This window comes from Eurosta solidaginis, chromosome 4 (genome assembly GCF_040869045.1).
Source record: "Eurosta solidaginis isolate ZX-2024a chromosome 4, ASM4086904v1, whole genome shotgun sequence".
Classification (NCBI taxonomy): Eukaryota; Metazoa; Arthropoda; class Insecta; order Diptera; family Tephritidae; genus Eurosta; species Eurosta solidaginis.
This window is the reverse complement of record NC_090322.1, coordinates 20,949,161-20,975,979: the sequence shown is the minus strand read 5'-3', so window position 1 is coordinate 20,975,979 and position 26,819 is coordinate 20,949,161. Positions and strand designations below refer to the sequence as shown.

The following is a 26,819-nucleotide window of genomic DNA, read 5'->3' as shown; positions in this document are numbered from 1 at the left end:
AAGGATCACCTTTTTTGAACAGCGTGATAGTCACAGAAGAGGAGAACGAAGTAGGAAAGTAAGAGAAATTAAATTAAGCAGAGAGAGAACCTCATTGTGGAAGCTTTGCGGAGCATATTTACAGAATTCATATGGGATGCGGTCATTGCCAGGAGCTTTACTGTGTCGGCAGCGTTGTTTAAATTAAAATGCACGAAATATTTTAACGATGCAATGTTTGCAATGGTTTTAATATCTGATAAAACAGGATGAAATTCAATTTTGGTACAAAGAAAATGTCAAATATAAAGGATAACTTACTTATTCGTGTTCTTCGTTCATTCGTTTCCAAAAGAAAGAGACCGGAAGCGAATGCACGTTATTTTATTTTTAAGAATTACAAATATATCGATACTTTTAAGTGTTGCGGTTTAAAATTAAAAATTTAAGATAATATGTTTAATAATTTGGGAAAAATTTAAACAACGTGACATCAGGACGGATAAGGCGACAGCTGTTTCGATTATACCTTGTAAATCTCTTCAAAGCCTTTTCTCCCGGGAGTGGGAGTCGAACTCGCACTCCTACGATAGTTGAAATGGTTATAAACGCATTCAGCTACGTCATGCCTTAGTTGTTGTAAAGTTTTTCCCAATTGCCTTCTTTTTGCATATTTTAATCTTTTACACATTGCATACTTCGTATGCAATTATGTGTTAAAGCTATGCTTGGTACGGCGGTTTCAAAGAAACTTTGGTTTTGTTGCTGTTTTTGTTCTATTTATAGAACTTCAACGAATTAACCAATTTTGTCTGTTTGTATGATTTTAATAATCGGGGATTGCCCATATTGCTTTTTTTTAAGATAATATGGATTTAGGTAAAATATGAGTATGAACATCTAGATTCCACCAGTAACATTTACTGTTTTTTGCCTTACTGAGAGTCAACTCTAGCACCTTCATGTCAAAAGGAGCGTCGAGAAACGGGTCTAAAATAAGCGAAGCAGCCCATTGAAAGCTATTAACTATACCAGGATTAAAAAGCAACGTCGTAAAGTGGTCCTTGAAGTCTTGTAGTACAAGGCTACTACTGACACCACGTGTTGTGCGCTTAAGGGAGTTAGCTATTCGCCACCAATCACTTGAGTTCCTTTTACTATTTAAAAGGTTGATATCTTTGCATTTCCACTGAATGTTTTTCTGACTACATAGTTTGAAGTACGTCCTGCGAGAGGCACGGTACCTAGTCCTAGCAAAGTCCTCGAAACTTTTCCTATACTTGTTTAAGTCACGTAACATTTCCGCGCGTAACTTATAACACTGAGAGTCAAACCAAACTTTTTTCGGCGTGAAAGTAGCCCGTTAAGGTTTTACCACAGCCGCTGCTTTTATCTTCTATGCTAAAAGTAATACTTTATCTTTTACAACGTCGCTCGAATAATCAAAGTCACATGATCTTGAGATGTTCTCACGATAGCTATCAGTTTTATTAGGCCTCCATGCTGATTTGGGGGGAAAGTTAGCTCTGCTCGCACACAACGGAACTCTAAACTTTATAACAACTGGCATGTGGTCAGAGTACTCTTTGCTATCAATGTGGAAGTCATGAACAAGAGGAAGAACATTGTATGAGCAAACAGCATAGTCAATAACAGAGCTGCCAACAGAACCACAAAAAGTGAATGCACCTAACATATCCCCGTGAGCTCTTCCATTCAGAACAACACCCCGAAACTATCGATTAGGCTTAGCGCTTGTTTACCTTTTTTGTCTATGGCTACATCTTTAGAGCACCGGGCTACAAAATGCACGGAGACTCCGATAAGGAGTTCTCACAGATTATTTGCGAGGAACCATCTGGCATTAAGGTCACCCACGATACAAAAGGAGCTTGGATTTAGTGTACACAGAAAGTTTTCTAAACGATTAAAATCCGAGTCCCAGTTTGTGCAATTTACAATTTACTGATGGGAGTATGGGTAGGTGGTCAGATGCCAATGTTACCATTGGTTGCCAGTTGACGCAGGTTACTAAACCTGTGCTCACGATAGATAAATCTGGCGAGCTCTGACAGCTACCTACCATACGAGTGGTATGCAATGTGGAACCAACGCCTCTAACACCGCTCTCACTCTTCTCCGCCCTATTGAAACTGCAAGTTTTCTTTGGCTCCCGTTGGAGAATATTGATGCCAATTTGTGAGTGGTCGCGCCTATTGGATGGGGCGAAGCAATGCTACAACAACAACAGAATATTCAAGTTGGAATATTTATTCGCTTTGTTGGTTGCAACAATTTTGTGTACTGCTTTGTTAGTTAATTATATAAAATAAAACAATAAACTAAAATAAGATAGACCGTGGATTTTAATGTCTGTTCATCTTATACATTAGCAATATTTTTTTTTATTCAATGGCTGGGCTGCGGGATCAAAAATACAACTCGAAATCGAATCTCAGCTCGGGGAGGATCATTGTTTACTATATAGTTTGGCGGCTTAAATTGAGGCTATGCTACGAATAGAGTGGAAGGCAGTCGAATGGAGTGGAATAAAGAACAGGAGGAAGAGCAGGGTTGCATTGAATCAATATACCTTCAATCTATGTTTCAATATTACAGATAAATGTAGAAAGAATAACCAAATACTTGAATATAAGCAAATATTTTCTCTTAATTCCTGCAAATATCCTAAGTGCCATTTATTACAAAATTATCACAGTTTATGGCTGTTTAAAAATTTAACTTGAATTTTCTGAAAGATTTTCGTAATATGAACATTAGTGATGTTTGTGGATGTGCTAATTTTGAGCGATCAGCTGTTAGTTGCGCTACTTGTTAAGGTTTACCATGGGGTGAATCAAATTTCTAATCATGATGAAATCTTTGGTGGTTTAGGAATAGGTCTAATGACAGCTGGTATGTTTAATTCTTTTGAGCTTTTCTGTCATAATAAAGCGTAATAATTTAATAAAATAACTAAAACCCACCAAAATTTACAAATGTATAAAATTAAATAATATGTTTTTACCTAGCGAGACAGACTCATTTGCTTTATACAATTTCTTTTATTTTTTTTTTCTAACATCAATAACTAAAACGATGAAAGGACGTGAAGAAACGAACCAAGCGAAAGTAAAAGAAAGGAATGAAAAGGAAACGAAAGGAAGGAAAATTAAGAAAAAAGAAAAGAGAGAAGGGGAGACAAGGGAAAAGCAAAAGAAAGGAAAGAAAAGGAAACTATGCGCTTTTACAAGGCGTCATGTTCAAAACGTGATTGAAAATAAACGTTACGTCCAAAAAACTAATATTTTCTTTGTTCTGTAAAAGCTTTTATCAACTATATTTTTTTAAAAAAATAATTTTAATTCGAATAACAAAAGGCTCAATCTGACTTATAAAATATATTAAACTGAGCTTAAACCACACAACTTATTTGAACACACAAAGCGATTTTTCATCACCCACTGCTGTACTTCATATTTTTAGCAACTCACAATATATGTAGCTGTCGAAACGGTTTTTTTGCTCTTGAAAAACTGTGTTTTTGCTGAGAGAGGGTTTGGATATAAGCCGAAGGTGTTCTTTAAGGCTCTTTTGCAGAACGGCAAGTTAAGTTTTTTAAGCTAAAATTAACCTAACATGAGGAGTTAAACTCATAAATTTTTGACACATTTTTGAAATTAGCTCTGAGCAAAAAAAATAACTTGCCGTTTTGCAAGTGGGCCTAAAAATACTAAAAAGCTCTAAGACCGGGTTTAAATTTGAACATACTCGACTTTTTAGTAGCCGAATTTCTATTTAGTTACAAAATTTAAATCCTCGCTTCCTTTTAATAGCAAAAAATATACTTTTTACTTTTTGTTTGTCTTTATTACCTGTTTTTTTTTTTTTTTTGTTTTTTCAGAGACAAAACCATACGTGGCAAGAAGGAGGAATACCAATACCACCCGTACGATGTTTGTGGCAAACATTTAAAAACAACACGGGACATAAAAAAACATGACCGAATTCATAGCGGCGAAAAGCCCCATAAATGTGATTTTTGTGAAAAGCGGTAAGTTATCATAAAAAGCGTCGTCCTAATATATTTATCCAAATTTTTTCTAACTTTATTTTCTGTCTGTCTTAAATAGATTTAACCGAGCTTCGGCTCTAAGGCACCATATGCGTACTCACACCGGTGAAAAACCATATAAATGCAAATACTGCGACCAGTGCTTTACGACAAAAAAAATACTGAATAAGCATTTACGTGTACATCTGGGTGTAAATATATACAAATGTGAGTTTTGTCCCTTAGCTGTTCGTTTAGCTTCGGAGCTACGGCTACACTCATTTACGCATACACACGAAGATCCAGAGACGCGTGAGCGGAATATGGCAGCTTTAAGGGAAGAAGAGGCTAAATTAAAAGTGAACAGGTAAAATGGCATTCATAAACTCCGTAGACTGTGATCTTATATTAAGGTTAATTTCTCCGCGCGGAATCCAGGGCCGGTATCGTTTATACGATCCGTGATGGAAAACAATTTTTTACATCGCAATATCTCTTAAATGGTGGATCGGATTAAGGAAATATCGTTAGCTTAATGTGAAAATGTGCTAAGTCACTTTTTACGAATTTTACAGGAGACGAAAAAAATGAATAATTTTTGAAATAACCTTTTTTTCAAAACTGTGAATGAGGATACCTTAGTTGCAATACTTTTGAGTGTAGAAGCTTTGAAAAGGATAAATAAAAATCATGTATGCTAACCCAGCAGCTATTTTATGACTTAGCACAATTTCCGCACTCAAAACAATTTTTTTCTCCTGACTTAGCACTTTTTACTTAAAGCGCTTATCGATGAGCGTTGATCTAAACATATTCTCTGGTAAGTATACACACATGTGCATATTTTACTACACTCATTATATAAAATAATGTGGGATCGAAAAGGGCGGTTTTTCTAATTGTTCAGACAATATGTAAAAAAATGTTGGATTAATAGGTTGGCGTCCAAAAGCTTTCATTTAGCAAAGATCCTTTATGGTTTCATCCTTAAGTTTAGCCAATTTTGTTATATCCAAAATAAATATATCCACTATTTTGGATTACGTTATGGCTATGCACTGATTATTTTGTACATCAAGTACATTGGTGGATGTAACGGTATACCGTGAGCGCTTATCTAGGCATATAGGTACATACATACCCACCTACAAATTATCGTGTCTATAGACAGGGCCGTAGAGAGAAAATCCGGGCCCGGGACTAAACAATTTACGGCCCCCTATAAAAAATCCACTAATACATTTGATTAACTTGAATTAATGACGTCTCATTCATGAATCATTATTGATGGATTACATCAAAAAAATGTTTGCCACATCAACTAAATGATTTTTGGACTAATAGCTGACAATAAAATTAACACAGAATATTTATTATTTATACTATTTTATTGTAACGTAGAAATAAAATTCTCTTTTAACACCCACATATTGTTTCAAATAATCTTTTCTAGTTATTTGGTAACATTTTATTACATTTCTGATAAATCTAATGATGATTATAAATTTTAATTATTCAATATAGAAAGAGTGGCTTTACTTGCTTTTTTCGCTGCAAAATTTTTATAATAATAGCAAAATTTAACTATCTTGCCAAAACGGATTCAACACAAAGCGTGGCAAGTCCTGACATTCGCTCTTGAGATGAACGCGATCTATAAAAGTTTTTGATTCTCGAAAGGACGCTGAAGGAACGTTCTGCACTAACTACTGTGACAGGTATAGTGCAAAAGATACGTAAAGCAACACAAATGTTGGGAAAATCGTATACAGATTTTGAACATATTGTTACGAATGTTAGCAAAACTAAGGAGTGCTGCCATCTCCAGGCCGATGCTAAGCAGTGACGTGAATTCACATCAATAATTCAATCATTATGTATCTACATAAACGAATCAATAATTGCGTCTACACATATGTACACATTCCGACGAGCAACATTTACATACAAGGCAGCGAGAGATGAGATGTCACACACAGATGAATTTACTTATACGCTTATGTGTGTGCGGGAGACTGTAAACTACAAACTCACATATGTACATCTGAGAAGCGCTAAAAAGTAGACAATTGTAAACAAGTAGAAACTATATGAGAACTATACACACACGAATATAGTTGGTAAGTTCTGGAAATGGAAGAGCCTAGAAGTATGCAGAACTATAAAAGCGAGGCAGGCGAGTAAGAAGGAATTCAGTTTGAGTTGTGCTATCAATCAGTTTGATTAAGCACGCGATCTGGCGGCCAATAGTAGAGTTTCATTTGAGTTATCAATCAGTTTGGTTATTAAGCCAGCGAGTAGCAAAGTATAAGTGTTATTGTGAAGTACTTAATAAAGGCCATTTTTCCATCATTCAATATTGGAGTTATTTATTCAACAGTTTAGTGATTCGAACTCAGCAGAAGTTTGCAAATAAGAGGATTTGCAAGTAAATTCGTTACAATTGGTGTCAGAAGAGGAATTGTTGAATAAATTCCGAAGACTTCGAATAAACTTGGACATGGCAAAGTTCAGTGAATTGAAGATCCAGCAACTGAAAAAGGAGTTGGAGAACCGTGGATTAAATACAACTGGCAATAAGATCGAACTTCAAGCACGACTACGAGAGGCAATGGAATTAGAAGGAATTGACGTGGAAGAGTATGTCTTTCATCTTGATGGCGATGAGACAACAAAATTGGAGGAGAAAAATGAAACACCGCAGACAATGGCGAACACAGACTTGAACCTGATATTGGCTGCAATATCGGCACAAATGTCCGAAATGTCATCACAAATATCCACCAACATGTCATCTCAACTGGAATCGCAAAAGACAGATATAACATCTAAGATGGAAACACAGTTAGAAGAACAGAAGACATATATGGCATCCAAGATGGAATCACAGGAAACACGTATTGCAGAAATGTCATCTGAAATAACAGCGAAGATTGAAGCACAAGAGGCACGAATATCCGAAATGTCGGCGCAAATTTCAGCACAGATATCATCGCAGATCTCTGCTCAACTGGAAGAGCAAGAAGAGCGTATCTCAACAAAGCTGGAGGTACAGGAAACCAAATTCTCATCGCAGCTGGAGGCTGTTAGTGAACGACAAAATAAAGTGGAGGCCGAGATGGATGCTTTGAAAGATCGGATTCAGGAGTTACAATTGAACCGTCCAATCACTTCAACGTCTACTCTGAAGGTAAAATCCCCAACGTTTGATGGTTCTGTTCCATTCCAGGTATTTAAGCTCCAATTTGAGAAGACGTCGGCAGCAAATAACTGGAATGCTGAAGATAAAGTTGCAGCTCTGTTCGTGGCATTGAAAGGGCCAGCAGCCGAAATCCTACAGACGATTCCCGAAGGAGAGCGGAACAACTATGAAGCATTGATGGCCGCTGTCGAGAGACGTTATGGAAGCGAGCATAGAAAACAGATATTCCAAATTGAGTTGCAAAACCGCTACCAAAAAGCAAATGAGACATTGCAAGAGTTTGCTTCAGATGTTGAAAGGTTGGCTCATCTCGCAAATGCGGACGCACCCGTGGAATACACCGAGAGAGTGAAGATTCAGAGCTTTATAAATGGCATAAGGGACGTCGAAACGAAGCGAGCCACATACGCGAACCCAAAGCCAACATTCGCAGAAACGGTGTCACAAGCTCTGATTCAGGAAACGGCGTCGCTTCTGTGTAAGCCAGTTTTCAAAGCACGCCGTGTGGAAGTAGAAAGGCCAGAGTGGGTAGACGCAATATTGGAGGCACTGAAAGGATCGCAAAAGCGAAGTGAAAAAGTTATCAAATGCTTCAAATGCGGGAAGTCCGGTCACATAGCACGTCATTGCGATCTTGGTCTTAATAGTTCCAACAATGTGGGTGGCCGTAAACGCAAAGCTGGAGGAGATGAGCAAGAGCGAGTAAGAGGTAGAGAGCTAGATCCAGCTATTGAATGCCCTGTGATATCTGTGTCGCAAATTGGAAGGAAATCAAGCAGTCTTACCGTCAGAGGGAATGTGGATGGCAAAGAACGAGTACTGACTGTAGATACGGGCGCATCTCATTCCTTGATTCGATCTGATTTGGTCTACAAGAGAGTAAAGTCATTACCTGGAGCGAGGTTGCGTACGGTCACAGGCGAATATAACCAAGTCCAGGGAGAAGTAATATGTGAAGTCCTAATTGGGAAGGTCATGGTTCTACACAAATTCGTTGTGGCGGAGATCGTTGATGTAGTTATATTGGGAGTGGATTTCTTGGTTGACCATGACATCAAGATCGATATGCAGAGAAGGGTGATGCATTGTGAGAACCAAGATGTGCCACTTAACTTCAGTTTAGAAAAAGGGTTCAGCAGTCAGCGAGTGCTGGTGGAGGAGATTCGACAGAGACCACGAAAGTCAAGGAAAGTAGATCGAGCAAAGGTTGATGGATCGAATGTGCCAAATAAAGCGAAATTAAAAGTACCTGCGAGGAAAAGACCGGCATCAACAAACCCTAATGGACGCACTAAAATGACTGAAAGAATTTTTCAGAAAGAATGCAAGGATGGTTTCAAGCCAGCGCGCACTTTTGTTGGGAAACGTCGGAACGATACTGAGTATGTGAAGCCAATCCGTCAAGAACAAGCTCTACAAAGTAGTTCTTCATTGGCCAAGCAACAGAGTGCGAGAGAACGATCCAGAATAATGAGTAGTAAGATGGAACACAGGTACGACAGGGAAAATAATTCGGAAGGTTTCCGGAATGGAGATTTGGTACTGCTAAACAACCCTCACCGGCGGAAAGGTGTTCCAGCCCAATTTCGAAGGCCCGTACAAAGTTGTGAAGAAGATCAGTGATACCATCTACCGCATACAAACCACTGGGAAACCACGGACTAGAAGGGTGGTACATTTGGAGATGCTAGCGGCGTTTAGATTGGGAGATTTGTCTGATCGGGACGATCAGACTTAGGTGGAGGGCAGTGTTACGAATGTTAGCAAAACTAAGGAGTGCTGCCATCTCCAGGCCGATGCTAAGCAGTGACGTGAATTCACATCAATAATTCAATCATTATGTATCTACATAAACGAATCAATAATTGCGTCTACACATATGTACACATTCCGACGAGCAACATTTACATACAAGGCAGCGAGAGATGAGATGTCACACACAGATGAATTTACGTATACGCTTATGTGTGTGCGGGAGACTGTAAACTACAAACTCACATATGTACATCTGAGAAGCGCTAAAAAGTAGACAATTGTAAACAAGTAGAAACTATATGAGAACTATACACACACGAATATTGTTGGTAAGTTCTGGAAATGGAAGAGCCTAGAAGTATGCAGCGTAAACTATAAAAGCGGGGCAGGCGAGTAAGAAGGAATTCAGTTTGAGTTGAGCTATCAATCAGTTTGATTAAGCACGCGATCTGGCGGCCAATAGTAGAGTTTCATTTGAGTTATCAATCAGTTTGGTTATTAAGCCAGCGAGTAGCAAAGTATAAGTGTTATTGTGAAGTACTTAATAAAGGCCATTTTTCCATCATTCAATATTGGAGTTATTTATTCAACAGTTTAGTGATTCGAACTCAGCAGAAGATTGCAAATAAGAGGATTTGCAAGTAAATTCGTTACAATATGTAGATGGCATTTAGCAATTCCAATGGTGACAGACTTTTATCAAAATTTGCTTCGTAAATATATTCAAGTGAATTATTTCGCATTCTAAGCTTTGAGAAATGTCCGACTTGTATTTTTCGACAAATTTTGCTGCGCTCGCCCGAACCGTAGTTTCATCCATGTCTTCAAATTGCCACAAAAAGGAAAGCGTCTCGCTCAAATTTCTCATAGTTGCAAATCGTTCAGTAATGCCAGTGATTACCGAATCACCGATCACCAGGAATGTATTGTTTTTAAAATCAGACTCTGAAACATCCGTAATCATCTCATTTAAATTATCTTCAGAACGTCTTTTGGGGTTTCTCTTTCGAATGTCCGGAAACTTTGGCGAGATGTTCAATTGAAGAGCAACTGTTTTGCATTCGTTTAAAATTGTTTCCCATTGGTTCCTGATCAACTTCAAATCAGCTACTAAGGCATCTAGATGTCGGACCTCAACATCTATGGTGGCGTCTCTAGCTTGGAGGACCACGTTTCCTTCATTAATGGTAGTCAGTATTTTGAACCAAATTGAGGACAGCAAAATAAATTCGAACTTGTTGATGTATTTGAGAATGCCGGTAACATCGCCGTATGCTTGTGTAGTCAAATTTGGCTTTTGGCTGAAAGACTATGAAGAGAGCTCGGTACATTTTTTTTTTTTGAGCATTCGTGTTTTTGTCGAGAATGTTACGTAGTGCTCCGTTGTAAGCTCCAATATGGCGCCGTTATCGTGCGCTTGTGCAAGACAATCTTTTAATGGGATTTCGTGTTTACCTAGAATATGGCAAATTAGATCAGCGATTTTCTGCCCAATTTTTTGGTTACAATTCACGAAAGCCAAAATGAACGTAGTCAACGTGACTAGCATCAGGCATAGCATCAACGATATTAGCAAAATACTTAGCTTTCTTGCCTTGATCTAATATAGTTTCACTCACGTGTTTTGCACAAATATCTATAAACTCGTTCTGAATGTCTGGGGAAAGATAGTGAACATGTAAACATTTGTACTGCTGTTGTGAAATCCTAACTTTCTTGCTTATGAGATCTCAGATGCCCAAAAAATTTCCATCGTTTCGTTCACCAAGATATATACCTTCGCCTTTGAAAGCTAGAACTCTTTCACCCAAAAATAAAATAGTGTCCAAAATTGTATATAAAATTTCTTTCCACTTTTGAGTTTCAGTGATTAGCTGGTCATTGATAAGTGTATCAATTGTAGCCTCCTTTTGAATTAGATTTTGTAAAGATCGCCATTGAATAGAACATTTAATGTGATCTTGAGTATTTTCGTGTGATGGCAGTTTATCGTATAGCTTCTTCCATTCCTGCAATTTCGAATATCCACACAACAAATTAGAGGTCGATTTAAAGTATTGGTGCTTAACAGACGACATTGTAGGCAATCAAAAGCATTGCTACTGGCACTCCACACCAACCAGTCCCGCTCCACTTTCTCTCCATTTGGCAAGATTCTGGTTAACAACGAGGTAGGAAATGCAATCGCGTGGAAAAATAACAGGACACTTTTGATGACCTCGACGAATTATTTCGTTTACTTCTTCAGATCGCAAAAAGTCATTATTCGCGGTACCGATATCGATGTCGTTTAAATAATCTGGACTTTAATACAGAGTTGGTGGTTGTTGAAAGACTTTTTGAAGATGATATATCATCAGTGTCGCCACGAAAACTTTACGATTTCGGATTCATGTAAACATACACTTTTGTTTGATGTTTTTTATTGTCTCCTCAGGTCCAGGCAAAAAATCATTATCAATATTCGTTGCTTTTGAAATTCGGCTTAAAATTTGCACATGGAACAACTAAAGACTCTCTTAAATTAAAAAAAAAATGTCTTAGTACCTCTAAGTCGCGGGCCCCCTGAGAAACCCCGGGGAAAATGACCTCGACCTCAGTATTAATAATCCGAAGGCGGAAACAAAAATTTTGAGTCGTTCAAAAGATATTAACGAAAAAAATAAATGCTTATTTATGATAAAGCTCTCTAAATGGGGCGAAGAACATTCACATAGCGGCGATGATATGAATCCAATATTACTAAAATAAAGCGAACAATATGATAAACTTTGATTTCAAAACAATCAGTGCATAGCCATAACTTAATCCAAAATAGCGGATATACATATGTATTAATTTTGGATACAAAACAAAATTGGCTTGACTTAAGGATGAAACCATTATTATTTTATATAATGAGTGTAGCAAATAATGCACATGTTGTGTCTTATTCCAAAAAGACAACTGCCATATACTTTATCTACAAACTAAATGCTAAAGCTCTTAATCGTTGTCAAGACAGTAAATACTTGGGTGTAATTTTAGACTCCAAACTCTCGTTTTCTAGTCACATTGACTTCATTGTTTCAAAATTTGATGCAATGGTTGGGAACGTAACACCAGAGACTTGAAGGACCCTATGACGTTGAGGGCACTTTATATATGCTTGGTCAGAAGTGGTCTTGAATATTGCTCAATAATAACGAATCTTTTCTATGAATATAACTCCTATAAAATTGAGAAAATTCAAAAAATGTTCATTAACCAACTGCTCAGGCGATTCAATTAGGGACCCGTAAAACTTACGGCTTACGCATATGAGTTGTAATTTTCATAAGTGGAAAATGCCTTCCAACGATTAGCTCTTTGATGGATCGGGCGCTTCGGGATATTCATACCTGGGCATCTAATGTCGGGTTGACAGCCAACGCGGATAAGACGGATATGGTCTTGTTTACAAAGAGGTACAAGGTCCCAAATTGGACCAGGCCTAAGTTAGAAGGGGTGAACTTACAGGAGAAACCTTGCACAAAATATCTAGGAATCATCGTAGATAGTAAGCTGTCATGGAAGCTCAACCTGGAGGAGAGGGTGAAGAAGGCCTCAACGGCACTTTATGCATGTAAAAGAATGCTGGGGTGTACGTGGGCTTTATCACCCTCTCCTTCTCATTGGGTTTTTACAGCGATTGTAAGCCCTATTCTATAATACTATCGAGATCTTGTTTGGTGGAAAGCCATACAAAAAACAATCTACCTCAAAAAATTAGAGGGGTGTATGCAGACTATCAATGCTTAGCATTAGAAGAGCCCTGAAAACAACCCCGACGGCTGCACGGTATGCCATTCTGCACATTCCACCTGTAGACCTGGTAGCAATGAACATAGCATTAACAACTGCAACCAAGCTCAGTGCCTCGGGGCACCTTGAGCGCCGACCATACGGCCATAGTGGTATAGCGTCGTCAATTACAGGACGAAATGACTACCTGATTCCGAAGGCAGTCGGTTCTATGTACCGGGGCGACTCGGGATTTTTCCCGACCAAGGACTGTCATCTCAGTGTGACCCCATTTAATTTGTTTCGTCCCTCCCACAAATTGTCATCCTCCCAGCAGCTCCTTGCAGCAGGACTGCTACATATTCTCTTACTCCGGGAAGGTATCGAACCCAATCCGGGTCCGTCTCCTGACCCCGGTCCTGAGAAATGGTTTTGCTGCATTTGCCAGAAAAGAATATTTTTAGGACGGTCATACTCTGTTCAGTGTGTCTCGTGCAAGGGATGGTTGCATCGGACAGGTTGTTCTGGGCTTGATCCCAAAACCCGACGTCCACGTAACTTTTATAAATCTTTTGTGGCTCCTTGCTGCTCACGCCCAAGGGCGTCCCGTAGTCTACGCCTAAGCGCCCCCCTCCCCCACTACCTTCCAGCAGCCTCGCTGCTCAGCAAGCCACAACAAGTACCCGCTGCCGCTCGCGCCCCACGGCGCCAACAACTCAAACAGCTGATACCACTCGTAACTACTAACTTCGTAGTAGAGCTGGTAGCGATGCTGAGCATCAGCCCCTGCCCCGTCTTCTTCTCCCCCCTCCCCCTCTTTTCTGGCAGCAATCGTGCAGGTCTGGGAAACAGACTCTTAGTCCCTACCTCCGTTTGTACCGTCTGCCAGCACAGAATATATAGGTTTGCGACATCCGCTAAATGCAGCTCCTGCCTTGGGTGGTGCCACTTTCCTAGATGTTCTGGTATCCGCGACGGCAACCCCTCGACGGGTTTCATCGCGCCATGTTGCCAGGTCGCAAACCCAAATCATCCGGGTACCCCAATGCTTGCCCAAGGGCGCCCAGTCCCAAGGCCACAACAGCAATTGCGTCCTGGCCTTCCACAACCTAGGCGTAGTCACCCGTCACTTACCTCTAGAGTGGCGGCGTCACCCCTCATGCACTTCAGAATTCTGCAGTTAAACTGTAATGGACTAACTGGGAAGATTACGGAGATAGTCGATTTCATGAAGCGGCACAACATCCGCATTGCTGCGATTCAAGAGACTAAACTCACAGCAAGATCTGCATTGCAGACCTGCTCTGGGTATAATGTCCACAGGAAAAACCGCGAGAGCGGAAATGGAGGCGGCCTCGCGTTTATTATACACCACTCTGTGCAATATTATACATTTGATCCTGGCATCGACCGCAGGGACAATGTCTTAGAACGTCAAGGCCTATCTTTTCGGTCAGGCGATGCAAATCTAGAAATCATCAACATCTACATCCCTCCTGTCACCTGTTGCCCCAGTGGATACCGCCCTAATATCGAGGCCTTACTCACTGGCAACAATCGCATTATCTTAGGCGATTTCAATGCCCATCACGACCTATGGCATTCAAACTTGCGGGCTGACAGTAGGGGTGAGATGTTGGCGGATCAAATAGAAGAAACGACGTTCTGCACAATAAACGGAGACGCCCCCACACGTAAGGTAGGAAGCTGTCATAGCTCGCCAGATATCTCAATCGTGAGCGCAGAACTCGTAAACTGCGTCAACTGGCAGCCGATGGTAACATTGGCATCCGACCACCTGCCCATACTTATTTCGTTCGAGCGTACCGCCGACTTCATCGTCACCGAAAAACGCACTTTCATAAACTTCAAAAAAGGAAAGTGGGAAGAATATAAATCTGCAACAGACAGCAGCTTTGCTGCCCTCCCTATCCCGACTGATGCCCGCCAAGGGGAGCGTGCCTTCTGTAAGGTCATTGAATCCGCCTCGGCACATTTCATTCCCGCCGGGAGAATTCCCGAAATCCGGCCCCACTTCCCGGCGGAGGCCGCGAGCTTAGCGAGGGAACGCGACCTTATAAGACAGCTTGATCCAGGCGACCCCCAAATAAGGGATATAAACCAACGCATCATATTGCTTGTGGACGAACACAAGCGGGCGAAATGGGAAGAGCACCTAAGAGGTTGTAACCTCTCTACCGGTGTAGGTAAACTTTGGTCCACCGTAAAGTCCCTATCGAATCCGACTAAGCACAAAGACAAAGTTTCCATCGCCTTTGGCGATAAGGTGCTGTCGGATGTGAAAAAATGCGCGAGCGCTTTATGCCGACAATATATAATGCATCCTACGGTTGACAAAGATAGACGGAGAGCCAATAGACATGCACATAAACACAAATTCAGCGCGTCACCAATCACCATCACCGCTAGAGAGGTTGAGGACGCCATTGGTCGCGCTAAACCATCCAAAGCAGTGGGCCCAGACGGCATAGCCATGCCGATGCTTAAAAACCTAGGGAAAGAGGGTTTCAAATATTTAGCGTATGTCTTCAACCTGTCTCTTTCCACTTTTGTCATACCCGAGAAACGGAAAATGGCCAAGGTGGTCCCGCTACTAAAGCCTGGGAAACCAACTAACATAGGTGAGTCATATCGTCCGATATCTCTCCTATCGCCAGTGGCAAAGACGCTTGAAGCCATTTTGCTCCCTTATTTCCAAGCACATTTGCAGCTAGCCCCTCATCAGCATGGCTTCAGAAAACTCCATAGCGCTACCTCCGCGCTAAATGTCATTGGCACCCAGATAAATTGCGGTTTGAATCAATACCCCCACCATAGAACAGTACTCGTAGCGCTAGACCTATCAAAAGCCTTTGATACGGTCAACCATGGCTCGTTACTGCAAGACCTGGAAGTGTCTACCCTTCCCCCATGTCTTAAAAGGTGGACCGCAAATTATCTGGGTGGTCGGCAGGCATCGGTGCAATTCAGAAACGAAACATCAAAACCAAGGAGAATTAAACAAGGGGTGCCACAGGGTGGTGTCCTATCCCCACTTTTGTTTAATTTCTACATATCCAAGCTACCTTCACCACCGGAAGGAGTCACAATCGTTTCCTACGCCGATGACTGCACAATAATGGCCACAGGCCCAGGCCCAGAGATCGATGAGCTATGCAATAAAATAAACGGCTATCTCCCTGATCTCTCCAGTTTTTTCGCCTCGCGAAACCTGGCATTGTCACCGACTAAATCTTCCGCGACCTTATTTACAACATGGACGCCCCAAATGTCGACCATATTGAACATCCACGTCGATGGCACTACGCTACCGACTGTCCTACACCCCAAAATCTTGGGTGTGACGTTTGATCAGGATCTACATTTTGGTGCGCACGCAACCGCAATTGTTCCGAGAATTCATAGCCGTAATAAAATCCTCAAATCCCTTGCTGGCAGTACCTGGGGAAAAGATAAAGAAACGCTCATGACCACATACAAAGCAATTAGCCAGCCGATTACGTGCTACGCGTCACCCATATGGTCGCCAAGCCTAAAAACTACCCACTGGAAGAAACTACAGGCCTGCCAAAATACTGCTCTCAGAATCGCCACGGGCTGTCTTCTTATGCCCCCAGAACACCATCTGCATAATGAGGCGAGAATACTCCCCATCAGGGAGAGAAATGAGATGCTGACCAAACAGTTCCTGTTGAATACCCAGAAACCTGGGCATCCCAACAGACATCTGATTGATGAACCAGCACCACCTAGGGGCTTAAGGAGTCATCTCCGTAAGCATTTTGAGGAAATACGGCACCTGAGAACCCAGCCGTATGAAGTGAAAAAACACAAGCAGGTCCTTGGTGAACTCCATAAACAGGCGTCGGACCTTTATGCCGGGAATTGCCCGGTGAATCCAGTACTTAAAGAAAATTATCCAAAACTCGCGGAAGAGGAACCCATACTCCCCAGGGAAACGCGTGTCACTCTTGCTCAACTTCGTTCTGGATACTGAAACAGGTTAAACTCTTACCTATCCAGAATCAACCCCGACATACAAAATGTATGCCCCGCTTGCAATGTGTCCCCACATGACACCAACCATCTCTTTAATTGTAATGTGGAACCAACGCCTCTAACACCCCTTTCCTTATGGTCCACCCCTGTTGAAACTGCAAGTTTCCTTGGACTCCCGTTAGAGGATATTGATGACAATTTGTGATCGGTCGCGGCTATTAGGTGGGGCGAGCATTGCTACAACAACAACAACTACCTGATTCCCTATCTGCGCTTCAAGGGAGAACTTAAAACTACAATAGAGGTGGATGGTTGGCACAAGGGTACTCAAATGCTTCCAAAGTAGTGGAAGGAGTAGATTTTTGGGTGTAAGACAGTCGGTAGCGTAATGCCTTTGACGTGGATGTTCAACATTTGGCGCGTCCATGTCGTTAATAAGGTCGGTGACAATGTCAGGTTTCGCGAGAGATCAGAGAGATAGCTGTTTATTTTATTACAAAGCTCATCGATGTGTGGGCCTCGGCCTGTGGCCATTATTGTGCGGTCATCGGCGCAGGAAATGATAGTGACTCCTTATGGTGGTGAAGGTAGGGGTACCGCTTGTTTAATTCTTCTTGGTTTGGATGTTATTTTCCTGATTTGCACCGATGCTTGCCAACCAGACAGATAATTTGCGGTCCACCATACGGCTGAGTTCTCAGGTGCCGTATCTCCTCATAATGCTTACGGAGATGACTCCTTAAGCCCCTGGGCGATGTTGTCTCATCAATCAGATGCATGCTGGGATGCCCAGGTTTCTGGGTATTCAACAGGAAATGTTTGGTTAGCATCTCAGTGTGAGTATTCTTGCCTGTTTATGTAGATGGTGTTCTGGGGATATAAGAAGACAGCCAGTGGCGGTTCTGAGAGCAATATTTTGGCAGGCCTGTAGCTTCTTCCAGAGAGTAGTTTTTAGGCTTGGCGACCATATAGGGGACGCGTAGCGTGCAATCGGCTGGCCAATTGCTCTGTAAGTGGTAATGACCGTTTCTTTGTCTTTTCCCAAAGTACTGCCAGCAAGAGATTTGAGGATTTTATTTTTACGGCTTCGGATTTTCGGTACAATTGCGGCTTCATGCTCACCAAAATGTAGATCCTGATCAAACGTCACACCCAAGATTTTGGGGTGTAGCACAGTCTGTAGCGTAGTGCCATCGACGTGGATGTTCAAAATGGTCGACATTTGGAATAGCCGGGGTCTTACTATCTTATAAGGTCATGTTCTCTCGCTAGAGTTGTGGACTCCGCCGGAAAATGTGGCCGAATTTCCGGGATTCTTTCGGCGGGAATAAAACGAGCTGAAGCGGATTCAATGACCTTGCGAAAAGAACGCTCCTCTTGACGGGCATCAGTCGGGATAGGGAGGGCAGCAAAAAGATTGCCAGTATAAGATCTCTAATCATCCCAATTTCCTTACTTAAAATGCATGGAAAATGCTTTTTTCGGCGGTGATGCAGTCGGCAGATCGCTCGAGCGAAAGGAGCTTGGGTAGGTGATCAAATGCCAATGTTACCATTGGTTGCCAGTTGACGCAGGTTACTAGACCTGCGCTCGTGATAGATAAATCTGGCGCACTGTGACAGGTTCCTACCATACGTGTGGTATGCAATGTGGAACCAAAACCTCTAACATCACTCTCACTCTTGTCCACGCCTGTTGAAACTGCAAGTTTCCTTGGACTCTCGTTAGAGAATATTGATGCCAATTTGTGAGTGTCGCGTCTATTGGATGGGGCGAAGCACTGCTCCAACAACAACAGAATATTTAAGTTTAGAATATTTATTCGTTTTGTTGGTTGCAACAATTTTGTGTACTACTTTGTTAGTTAATAAAATAAAATAAAAGAATAAACTAAAATAAGATAGACCATGGATTTTAATGTATGTTCATGTTATACATTAGCAATATTTTTTTTTTTATTCAATGGCTGGGCTGCGGGATTAAAAATACAACTCGAAATCGAATCTCAGCACGGGGAGGATCATTGTTTACTATATAGTTTGGCAGCTTAAATTGAGGTTATGTTACGAATAGAGTGGAAGGCAGTCGAATGGAGTGGAATGAAGAACCAGCGTTGCATTGCATCAATATACCTTCAATTTATGTTTCAATATTACAGATAAATGTAGAAAGAATAGCTAAATACTTGAATATAAGCAAATATTTTCTCTTAATTACTGCAAATAAGGTGTCCTAAGTGCTATATATTCCAAAATTATCACAGTTTATGGCTGTTTAAAAATTTAACTTGAATTTTCTGAAAGATTTTCGTAATATGAACATTAGTGATGTTTGTGGGTATGCTAATTTTGAGCGATCAGCTGTTAGTTGCGCTACTTGTTAAGATTTACAATGGGGAGAATGAAATTACTAATTTAAAAAATACAAAGACATCTGATGAAATCTTTGGCGGTCTAGGAATAGGTCTAATGACACTGATATATTTAATTCTTTTGAGTTTTTCTGTCATAATAAAGTATAATAATTTAATAAAATATCTAAAATTCACTAAAATTTACAAATGTATAAAATAAAATAAAGTAAAATAAAATAACATGTTTTCAACTAGCGAGATAGACTCATTTGCTTTATACAATTCCTTTTTATTTTTTTTTCTAACATCAATAGCTAAAACAAAATGAAATAAAGTAAAATAAAATTTAAAAAAATAAAAATAAAGGGAAAAGAGGGAAAGGATAAGAAATGAATGGCAAAGAAATTGAAAGAAAGGAAAAGGAGGAAAGAAAACGGAAGCAAGCGAAAGTAAAGGAAAGGAATGAAAAGGAAACGAAAGGAAGGAAAGTTAAGAAAAAAAAAAGAAAATGAAGAAGGGAAAGGAAACTTTACGCAATTTTACAAGGTGTCGTGTTCTAAACATGATTGAAAATAAACGATATTTGGACGTAATATTTTCTTTGCTCTGCAAAAACTTTTTTATCAACAATATTTTTTTAAGAAAATAATTTTATTTCCAATAACAAAACGCTCAATCTGACTTATAAAATATATTAAACTGAGCTTAAACCACACAATTTATTTGAATACACCCACTGCTGTACTTCATATTTTTAGCAATTCACAATATATCTGTCAAAACGGTTTTTTTGCTCTTGAAAAACTGTGTTTTTGTTGAGAGAGGATTTGGATATAAGCCGAAGATATTCTTTAAAGCTCTTTTGCAGAACGGCAAGTTTAGTTTTTTAATTCAGACTTAACCTAGCATGAGGAGTTGAACTCACACATTTTTGAAATTAGCTCTGACCTAAAAAAAGCCGCCATTCTGCAAGTGGGTCTAAAAATACTAAAAAGTTTTAAGACCGTGTTTAAATTTGAACATACTCGACTTTTTAGAAGCCAAAAAATTGTTAGTTTAGTTACAAAACTCAAATCCTCGTTTCCTTTTAATATCAAAAAAAAAAAATAAACTTGATTACCTGCGTTTTTTTTTAGATACAAAAACATACGTGACAAGAACTACCAATACCCGTGCGATATTTGCGGCAAACATTTTAAAAAAACATGGCAGTTAAATAGGCATAAACTATTTCATAGCGACGAAAAGCCCCATAAATGTGATTTTTGTGAAAAGCAGTAAGTTATCATAAAAAACGTCGGCCTAATATATTTCACCAAATTTTTTCTAACTTTATTTCTGCCTGTGTTAAATAGATTTATACAAGCGGCGGACCTAAACCAGCATATGCGTACTCATACCGGTGAAAAACCATATAAATGCAAATACTGCTACCGGTGCTTTACGACAACAAATGCACTGAATGACCATTTAGGTGTACATCTGGGTAATAATATTCACAGATGCAAGTTTTGTCCCTTAGCTTTTCGTTTGGCTTCAGAGCTTCGGTTACACTCAACTACGCATAGAGACGAAGATCCAGAGACGCGTGAGCGAAATATGGCAGCTTTAAGGGAAGAAGAGGCTAAATTGAAAGTATACAGGTAAAATGGCATTCATAAACTCCGCAGACTGTGATCTTATATTAAGGTTAATTACTCCGTAAAGCGCGGAATCCAGGATCGGTATTGTGTTATACGATCCGTGATCGAAAACAATTTTTTACATCGCAATATCTCTTAAATTATGAATCGGATCAAGGAAATATGCTATATAGTGGCTTACAATTCATTCTAATTTTTACCAATAGTTTGACAAAATCATATTTATTGTTTGAGGGTAAAGCGTTTTTCGATACGTGATCGTAATACACGATACGGACCCAGATCATAAGAAAAGGCTCAACAAATTTTTATTTTCCCCTTGTCGGCATAGCTTGAAGTAATTTTATTTAAAAATGCGGTTTTCGTGCATTATGATCTGGATACCGCGCTTAACTATAAAATTTCAAAAATAATGATTGTTCTATTGGTATTTTTATTTAAAGTGGGTAACTCTATACTGACAAAATTTAGGTAAACCTAATCAAATATGCAATATCATTTTCAATTTTAACCTACACTGCATCCACTTGAAGTTTATTTGACGGATAATTTTTTATATTGGAAAAATTATAAATAAGAAGCACTGGATTTTATTTTTTAACTTTTCAGCCACAAAATAATTACAATATTCTGGAAAAAAACACATTTAGGCAATTCACAAGGTCGCCTTAGTCGAACGTGCTATGATTTGAAAACCCTCATTAAAGCTTTGCTGTTGCTTCTCATATAAAAGTTTGATTTAAGAATACAATTCAGCAGCCTATGTATATCACATGGGCTTGTTAAGCCATCAATTCAGCTTCGGCACTATTCATTCCGACCGGTGGAATACCTGAAATCAAACCACTTTTCCCGGTCGAAGCTACAAACCTAGCAAGAGAACGGGACCTAACGAGATAACCTGACCCTTGAGACCTTCACAGGAATCTCAACTTGGTCATTATGCTGCTGGTAAAGACCCCGACTTCTTAAAAAAAGGTTCTTACAATTTTAATCTTAACAAAATTTGCAATATATACATGATACGTAATAACACTACCAGTAGAGATATGATAGTGCGAAGTACGAAAGTTAAAAAAAATGAAAATCGTTCTGATCCCCTTCTATTTAGTTATTCCCCCTACAAAACGTTTAGTGCCACAAAAAAATACTTGAGTCGTTTTACACCAGAGGAGATTAAGGCTGACCTTGGGTGGACGAGACGTTCATATTTTATGCCGCCTCCGAACGGCATCTGCATTTCAGATTACCTTTTACCGGCAGAAATACACCGGAAGTGCTTGCGAAAGCACGACCGAGGGCGACCCCGTTCAAAAATTTTCAAATAATTATTCAATTTTACATCATAAAGATACATACCTATAATATTTTCGTTTGAATAATTTGGGTTAAAATTTATATTAATAAAAAATAAAGCAAAATAATTACAATATTCTGGAAAAAAACACATTTAGGCAATTCACAAGGTCGCCTTAGTCGAACGTGCTATGATTTGAAAACCCTCATTAAAGCTTTGCTGTTGCTTCTCATATAAAAGTTTGATTTAAGAATACAATTCAGCAGCCTATGTATATCACATGGGCTTGTTAAGCCATCAATTCAGCTTCGGCACTATTCATTCCGACCGGTGGAATACCTGAAATCAAACCACTTTTCCCGGTCGAAGCTACAAACCTAGCAAGAGAACGGGACCTAACGAGATAACCTGACCCTTGAGACCTTCACAGGAATCTCAACTTGGTCATTATGCTGCTGGTAAAGACCCCGACTTCTTAAAAAAAGGTTCTTACAATTTTAATCTTAACAAAATTTGCAATATATACATGATACGTAATAACACTACCAGTAGAGATATGATAGTGCGAAGTACGAAAGTTAAAAAAAATGAAAATCGTTCTGATCCCCTTCTATTTAGTTATTCCCCCTACAAAACGTTTAGTGCCACAAAAAAATACTTGAGTCGTTTTACACCAGAGGAGATTAAGGCTGACCTTGGGTGGATGAGACGTTCATATTTTATGCCGCCTCCGAACGGCATCTGCATTTCAGATTACCTTTTACCGGCAGAAATACACTGGAAGTGCTTGCGAAAGCACGACCGAGGGCGACCCCGTTCAAAAATTTTCAAATAATTATTCAATTTTACATCATAAAGATACATACCTATAATATTTTCGTTTGAATAATTTGGGTTAAAATTTATATTAATAAAAAATAAAGCATTCTAAAACTGGCGATCCTACCAGTCAACAACAACAACGCGTGTTTACAACGAAAGTGTAGACGCTTTTTGAAATATTGCCAAGTAAACCACCAATTTATAAGCTCCCGTTGGATGTACACAATTTCTTGTATTTACTAGGAGTCGCTTCTACTCGACTTGCCTGTGTGATAAAAGAACATCATACTCGTACTATAATCTTCATAAAAATACAAAGAAACCAATAAAAAACTCAAGTAACATTTAAAAATTAATTCGAACTAACACCTTACCTAATATGATTGTGCGTGCATTAGACTAAGTGTAAAATATCAAGAATAAACAAAATGAGTATTATCGATAGATCAACTTTTGAATTTAGTACATATCAACTCATATATTTAAGCAAAATTGTGCGATGTTGAATAAGAATTACACTCTAAACCAGTGCACTTAACTAAATAATCATAAACATTAATACATATGTATATGTATCAGTGAATTAAGCAAACGCTTTCAAATATTAAAATCAACAAAATACCAAACGCAACGCATCACATAATCAATCAAACTTTATATGCAACAGCACTAAGCGCATCTACTTTAACATAAATGAATTAACATTCAACGATTAGTAATTCAACATAAACTCGACTACGCAATTCAAAATCACAAATGACGTTCGACATTTTAGACATACAAGAGCCCAACCAGCATAAATAACACTGACAACATCGCTTCCCAAGGCAGTCGGTTCTATGTACCGGAGCTACTCGGGATTTTTCCCGACCAAGGACTGTCATTTCAGTGTGACCCTATTTAATTTGTTTCGTCCCTCCCACAAATTGTCATCCTCCCAGCAGCTCCTTGCAGCAGGACTGCTACATATTCTCTTACTCCGGGAAGGTATCGAACCCAATCCGGGTCCGTCTCCTGACCCCGGTCCTGAGAAATGGTTTTGCTGCATTTGCCAGAAAAGAATATTTTTAGGACGGTCATACTCTGTTCAGTGTGTCTCGTGCAAGGGATGGTTGCATCTGACAGGTTGTTCTGGGCTTGATCCCAAAACCCGACGTCCACGTAACTTTTATAAATCTTTTGTGGCTCCTTGCTGCTCACGCCCAAGGGCGTCCCGTAGTCTACGCCTAAGCGTATCCCCACTACCTTCCAGCAGCTTCGCTGCTCAGCAAGCCACAACAAGTACCCGCTGCTGCTCGCGCCCCACGGCGCCAACAACTCAAACAGCTGATACCACTCATAACTACTACCTTCGTAGTAGAGCTGGTAGCAATGCTGAGCATCAGCCCCTGCCCCCGTCTTCTTCTCCCCCCCCCCCCTCTTTTCTGGCAGCAATCGTGCAGGTCAGGGAAACATACTCTTAGTCCCTGCCTCCGTTTGCACCGTCTGCCAGCACAGAATATATAGGTTTGCGACATCCGCTCAATGCAGCTCCTGCCTTGGGTGGTGCCACTTTCCTAGATGTTCTGGTCTCCGCGACGGCAACCCCTCGACGGGTTTCATCGCGCCATGTTGCCAGGTCGCAAACCCAAATCATCCGGGTACCCCAATGCTTGCCCAAGGGCGCCCAGTCCCGAGGCCACAACAGCAATTGCGTCCTGGCCTTCCACAACCTAGGCGTAGTCACCCCTCACTTACCCCTAGAGTGGCGGCGTCACCCCTCATGCACTTCAGAATTCTGCAGTTCAACTGTAATGGACTAACTGGGAAGATTACGGAGATAGTCGATTTCATGAAGCGGCACAACATCCGCATTGCTGCGATTCAAGAGACTAAACTCACAGCAAGATCTGCATTGCAGACCTGCTCTGGTTATAATGTCCACAGGAAAGACCGCGAGAGCGGAAATGGAGGCGGCCTCGCGTTTATTATACACCACTCTGTGCAATATCATATATTTGATCCTGGCATCGACCGCACTGACAATGTCTTAGAACGTCAAGGCCTATCTGTCCGGTCAGGCGATGCAAATCTAGAAATCATCAACATCTACATCCCTCCTGTCACCTGTTGCCCCAGTGGATACCGCCCTAATATCGAGGCCTTACTCACTGGCAACAATCGCATTATCTTAGGCGATTTCAATGCCCATCACGACCTATGGCATTCAAACTTGCGGGCGGACAGTAGGGGTGAGATGTTGGCGGATCAAATAAACGAAACGACGTTCTGCACAATAAACGGAGACGCCCCCACACGTGTGGTAGGAAGCTGTCATAGCTCGCCAGATATCTCAATCGTGAGCGCAGAACTCGTAAACTGCGTCAACTGGCAGCCGATGGTAACATTGGCATCCGACCACCTGCCCATACTTATTTCGTTCGAGCGTACCGCCGACTTCATCGTCACCGAAAAACGCACTTTCATAAACTTCAAAAAAGGAAAGTGGGAAGAATATAAATCTGCAACAGACAGCAGCTTTGCTGCCCTCGCTATCCCGACTGATGCCCGCCAAGGGGAGCGTGCCTTCCGTAAGGTCATTGAATCCGCCTCGGCACATTTCATTCCCGCCGGGAGAATTCCCGAAATCCGGCCCCACTTCCCGGCGGAGGCCGCGAGCTTAGCGAGGGAACGCGACCTTATAAGACAGCTTGATCCAGGCGACCCCCAAATAAGGGATATAAACCAACGCATCAGATTGCTTGTGGACGAACACAAGCGGGCGAAATGGGAAGAGCACCTAAGAGGTTGTAACCTCTCTACCGGTGTAGGTAAACTTTGGTCCACCGTAAAGTCCCTATCGAATCCGACTAAGCACAAAGACAAAGTTTCCATCGCCTTTGGCGATAAGGTGCTGTCGGATGCGAAAAAATGCGCGAGCGCTTTCTGCCGACAATATATAATGCATCCTACGGTCGACAAAGATAGACGGAGAGCCAATAGACACGCACATAAACACAAACTCAGCGCGTCACCAATTACCATCACCGCTAGAGAGGTTGAGGACGCCATTGGTCGCGCTAAACCATCCAAAGCAGTGGCCCCAGACGGCATAGCCATGCCGATGCTTAAAAACCTAGGGAAAGAGGGTTTCAAATATTTAGCGCATGTCTTCAACTTGTCTCTTTCCACCTTTGTCATACCCGAGAAATGGAAAATGGCCAAGGTGGTCCCGCTACTAAAGCCTGGGAAACCAGCTAACGTAGGTGAGTCATATCGTCCGATATCTCTCCTATCGCCAGTGGCAAAGACGCTTGAAGCCATTTTGCTCCCTTATTTCCAAGCACATTTGCAGCTAGCCCCTCATCAGCATGGCTTCAGAAAACTCCATAGCACTACCTCCGCGCTAAATGTCATTGGCACCCAGATAAATTGCGGTTTGAATCAATATCCCCACCATAGAACAGTACTCGTAGCGTTAGACCTATCAAAAGCTTTTGATACGGTCAACCATGGCTCGTTACTGCAAGACCTGGAAGGGTCTACCCTTCCCCCATGTCTTAAAAGGTGGACCGCGAATTATCTGGGTGGTCGGCAGGCATCGGTGCAATTCAGAAACGAAACATCAAAACAAAGGAGAATTAAACAAGGGGTGCCACAGGGTGGTGTCCTATCCCCGCTTTTGTTTAATTTCTACATATCTAAGCTACCTTCACCACCGGAAGGAGTCACAATCGTTTCCTACGCCGATGACTGCACAATAATGGCCACAGGCCCAGGCCCAAAGATCGATGAGCTATGCAATAAAATAAACGCTATCTCCCTGATCTCTCCAGTTTTTTCGCCTCGCGAAACCTGGCATTGTCACCGACTAAATCTTCCGCGACCTTATTTACAACATGGACGCCCCAAATGTCGACCATATTGAACATCCACGTCGATGGCACTACGCT

At 40.8% G+C, this 26,819-nt stretch overlaps 1 protein-coding gene across 3 annotated transcripts in view; it reads left to right on the top strand.

The window, feature by feature from the left end:
- The window catches only part of LOC137249244 (zinc finger protein 345-like), a 198,491-nt gene that overhangs the window by 131,991 nt on the left and 39,681 nt on the right, over positions 1–26,819 (top strand). For all 3 annotated transcript variants that reach the window (XM_067780563.1, XM_067780562.1, XM_067780560.1), the window contains 4 exons: positions 3,884–4,033; positions 4,113–4,400; positions 20,262–20,402; positions 20,481–20,768. In XM_067780563.1, the coding sequence (XP_067636664.1) occupies positions 3,884–4,033; positions 4,113–4,400; positions 20,262–20,402; positions 20,481–20,768 (867 nt within the window). The remainder of the gene's footprint in view (positions 1–3,883; positions 4,034–4,112; positions 4,401–20,261; positions 20,403–20,480; positions 20,769–26,819) is intronic.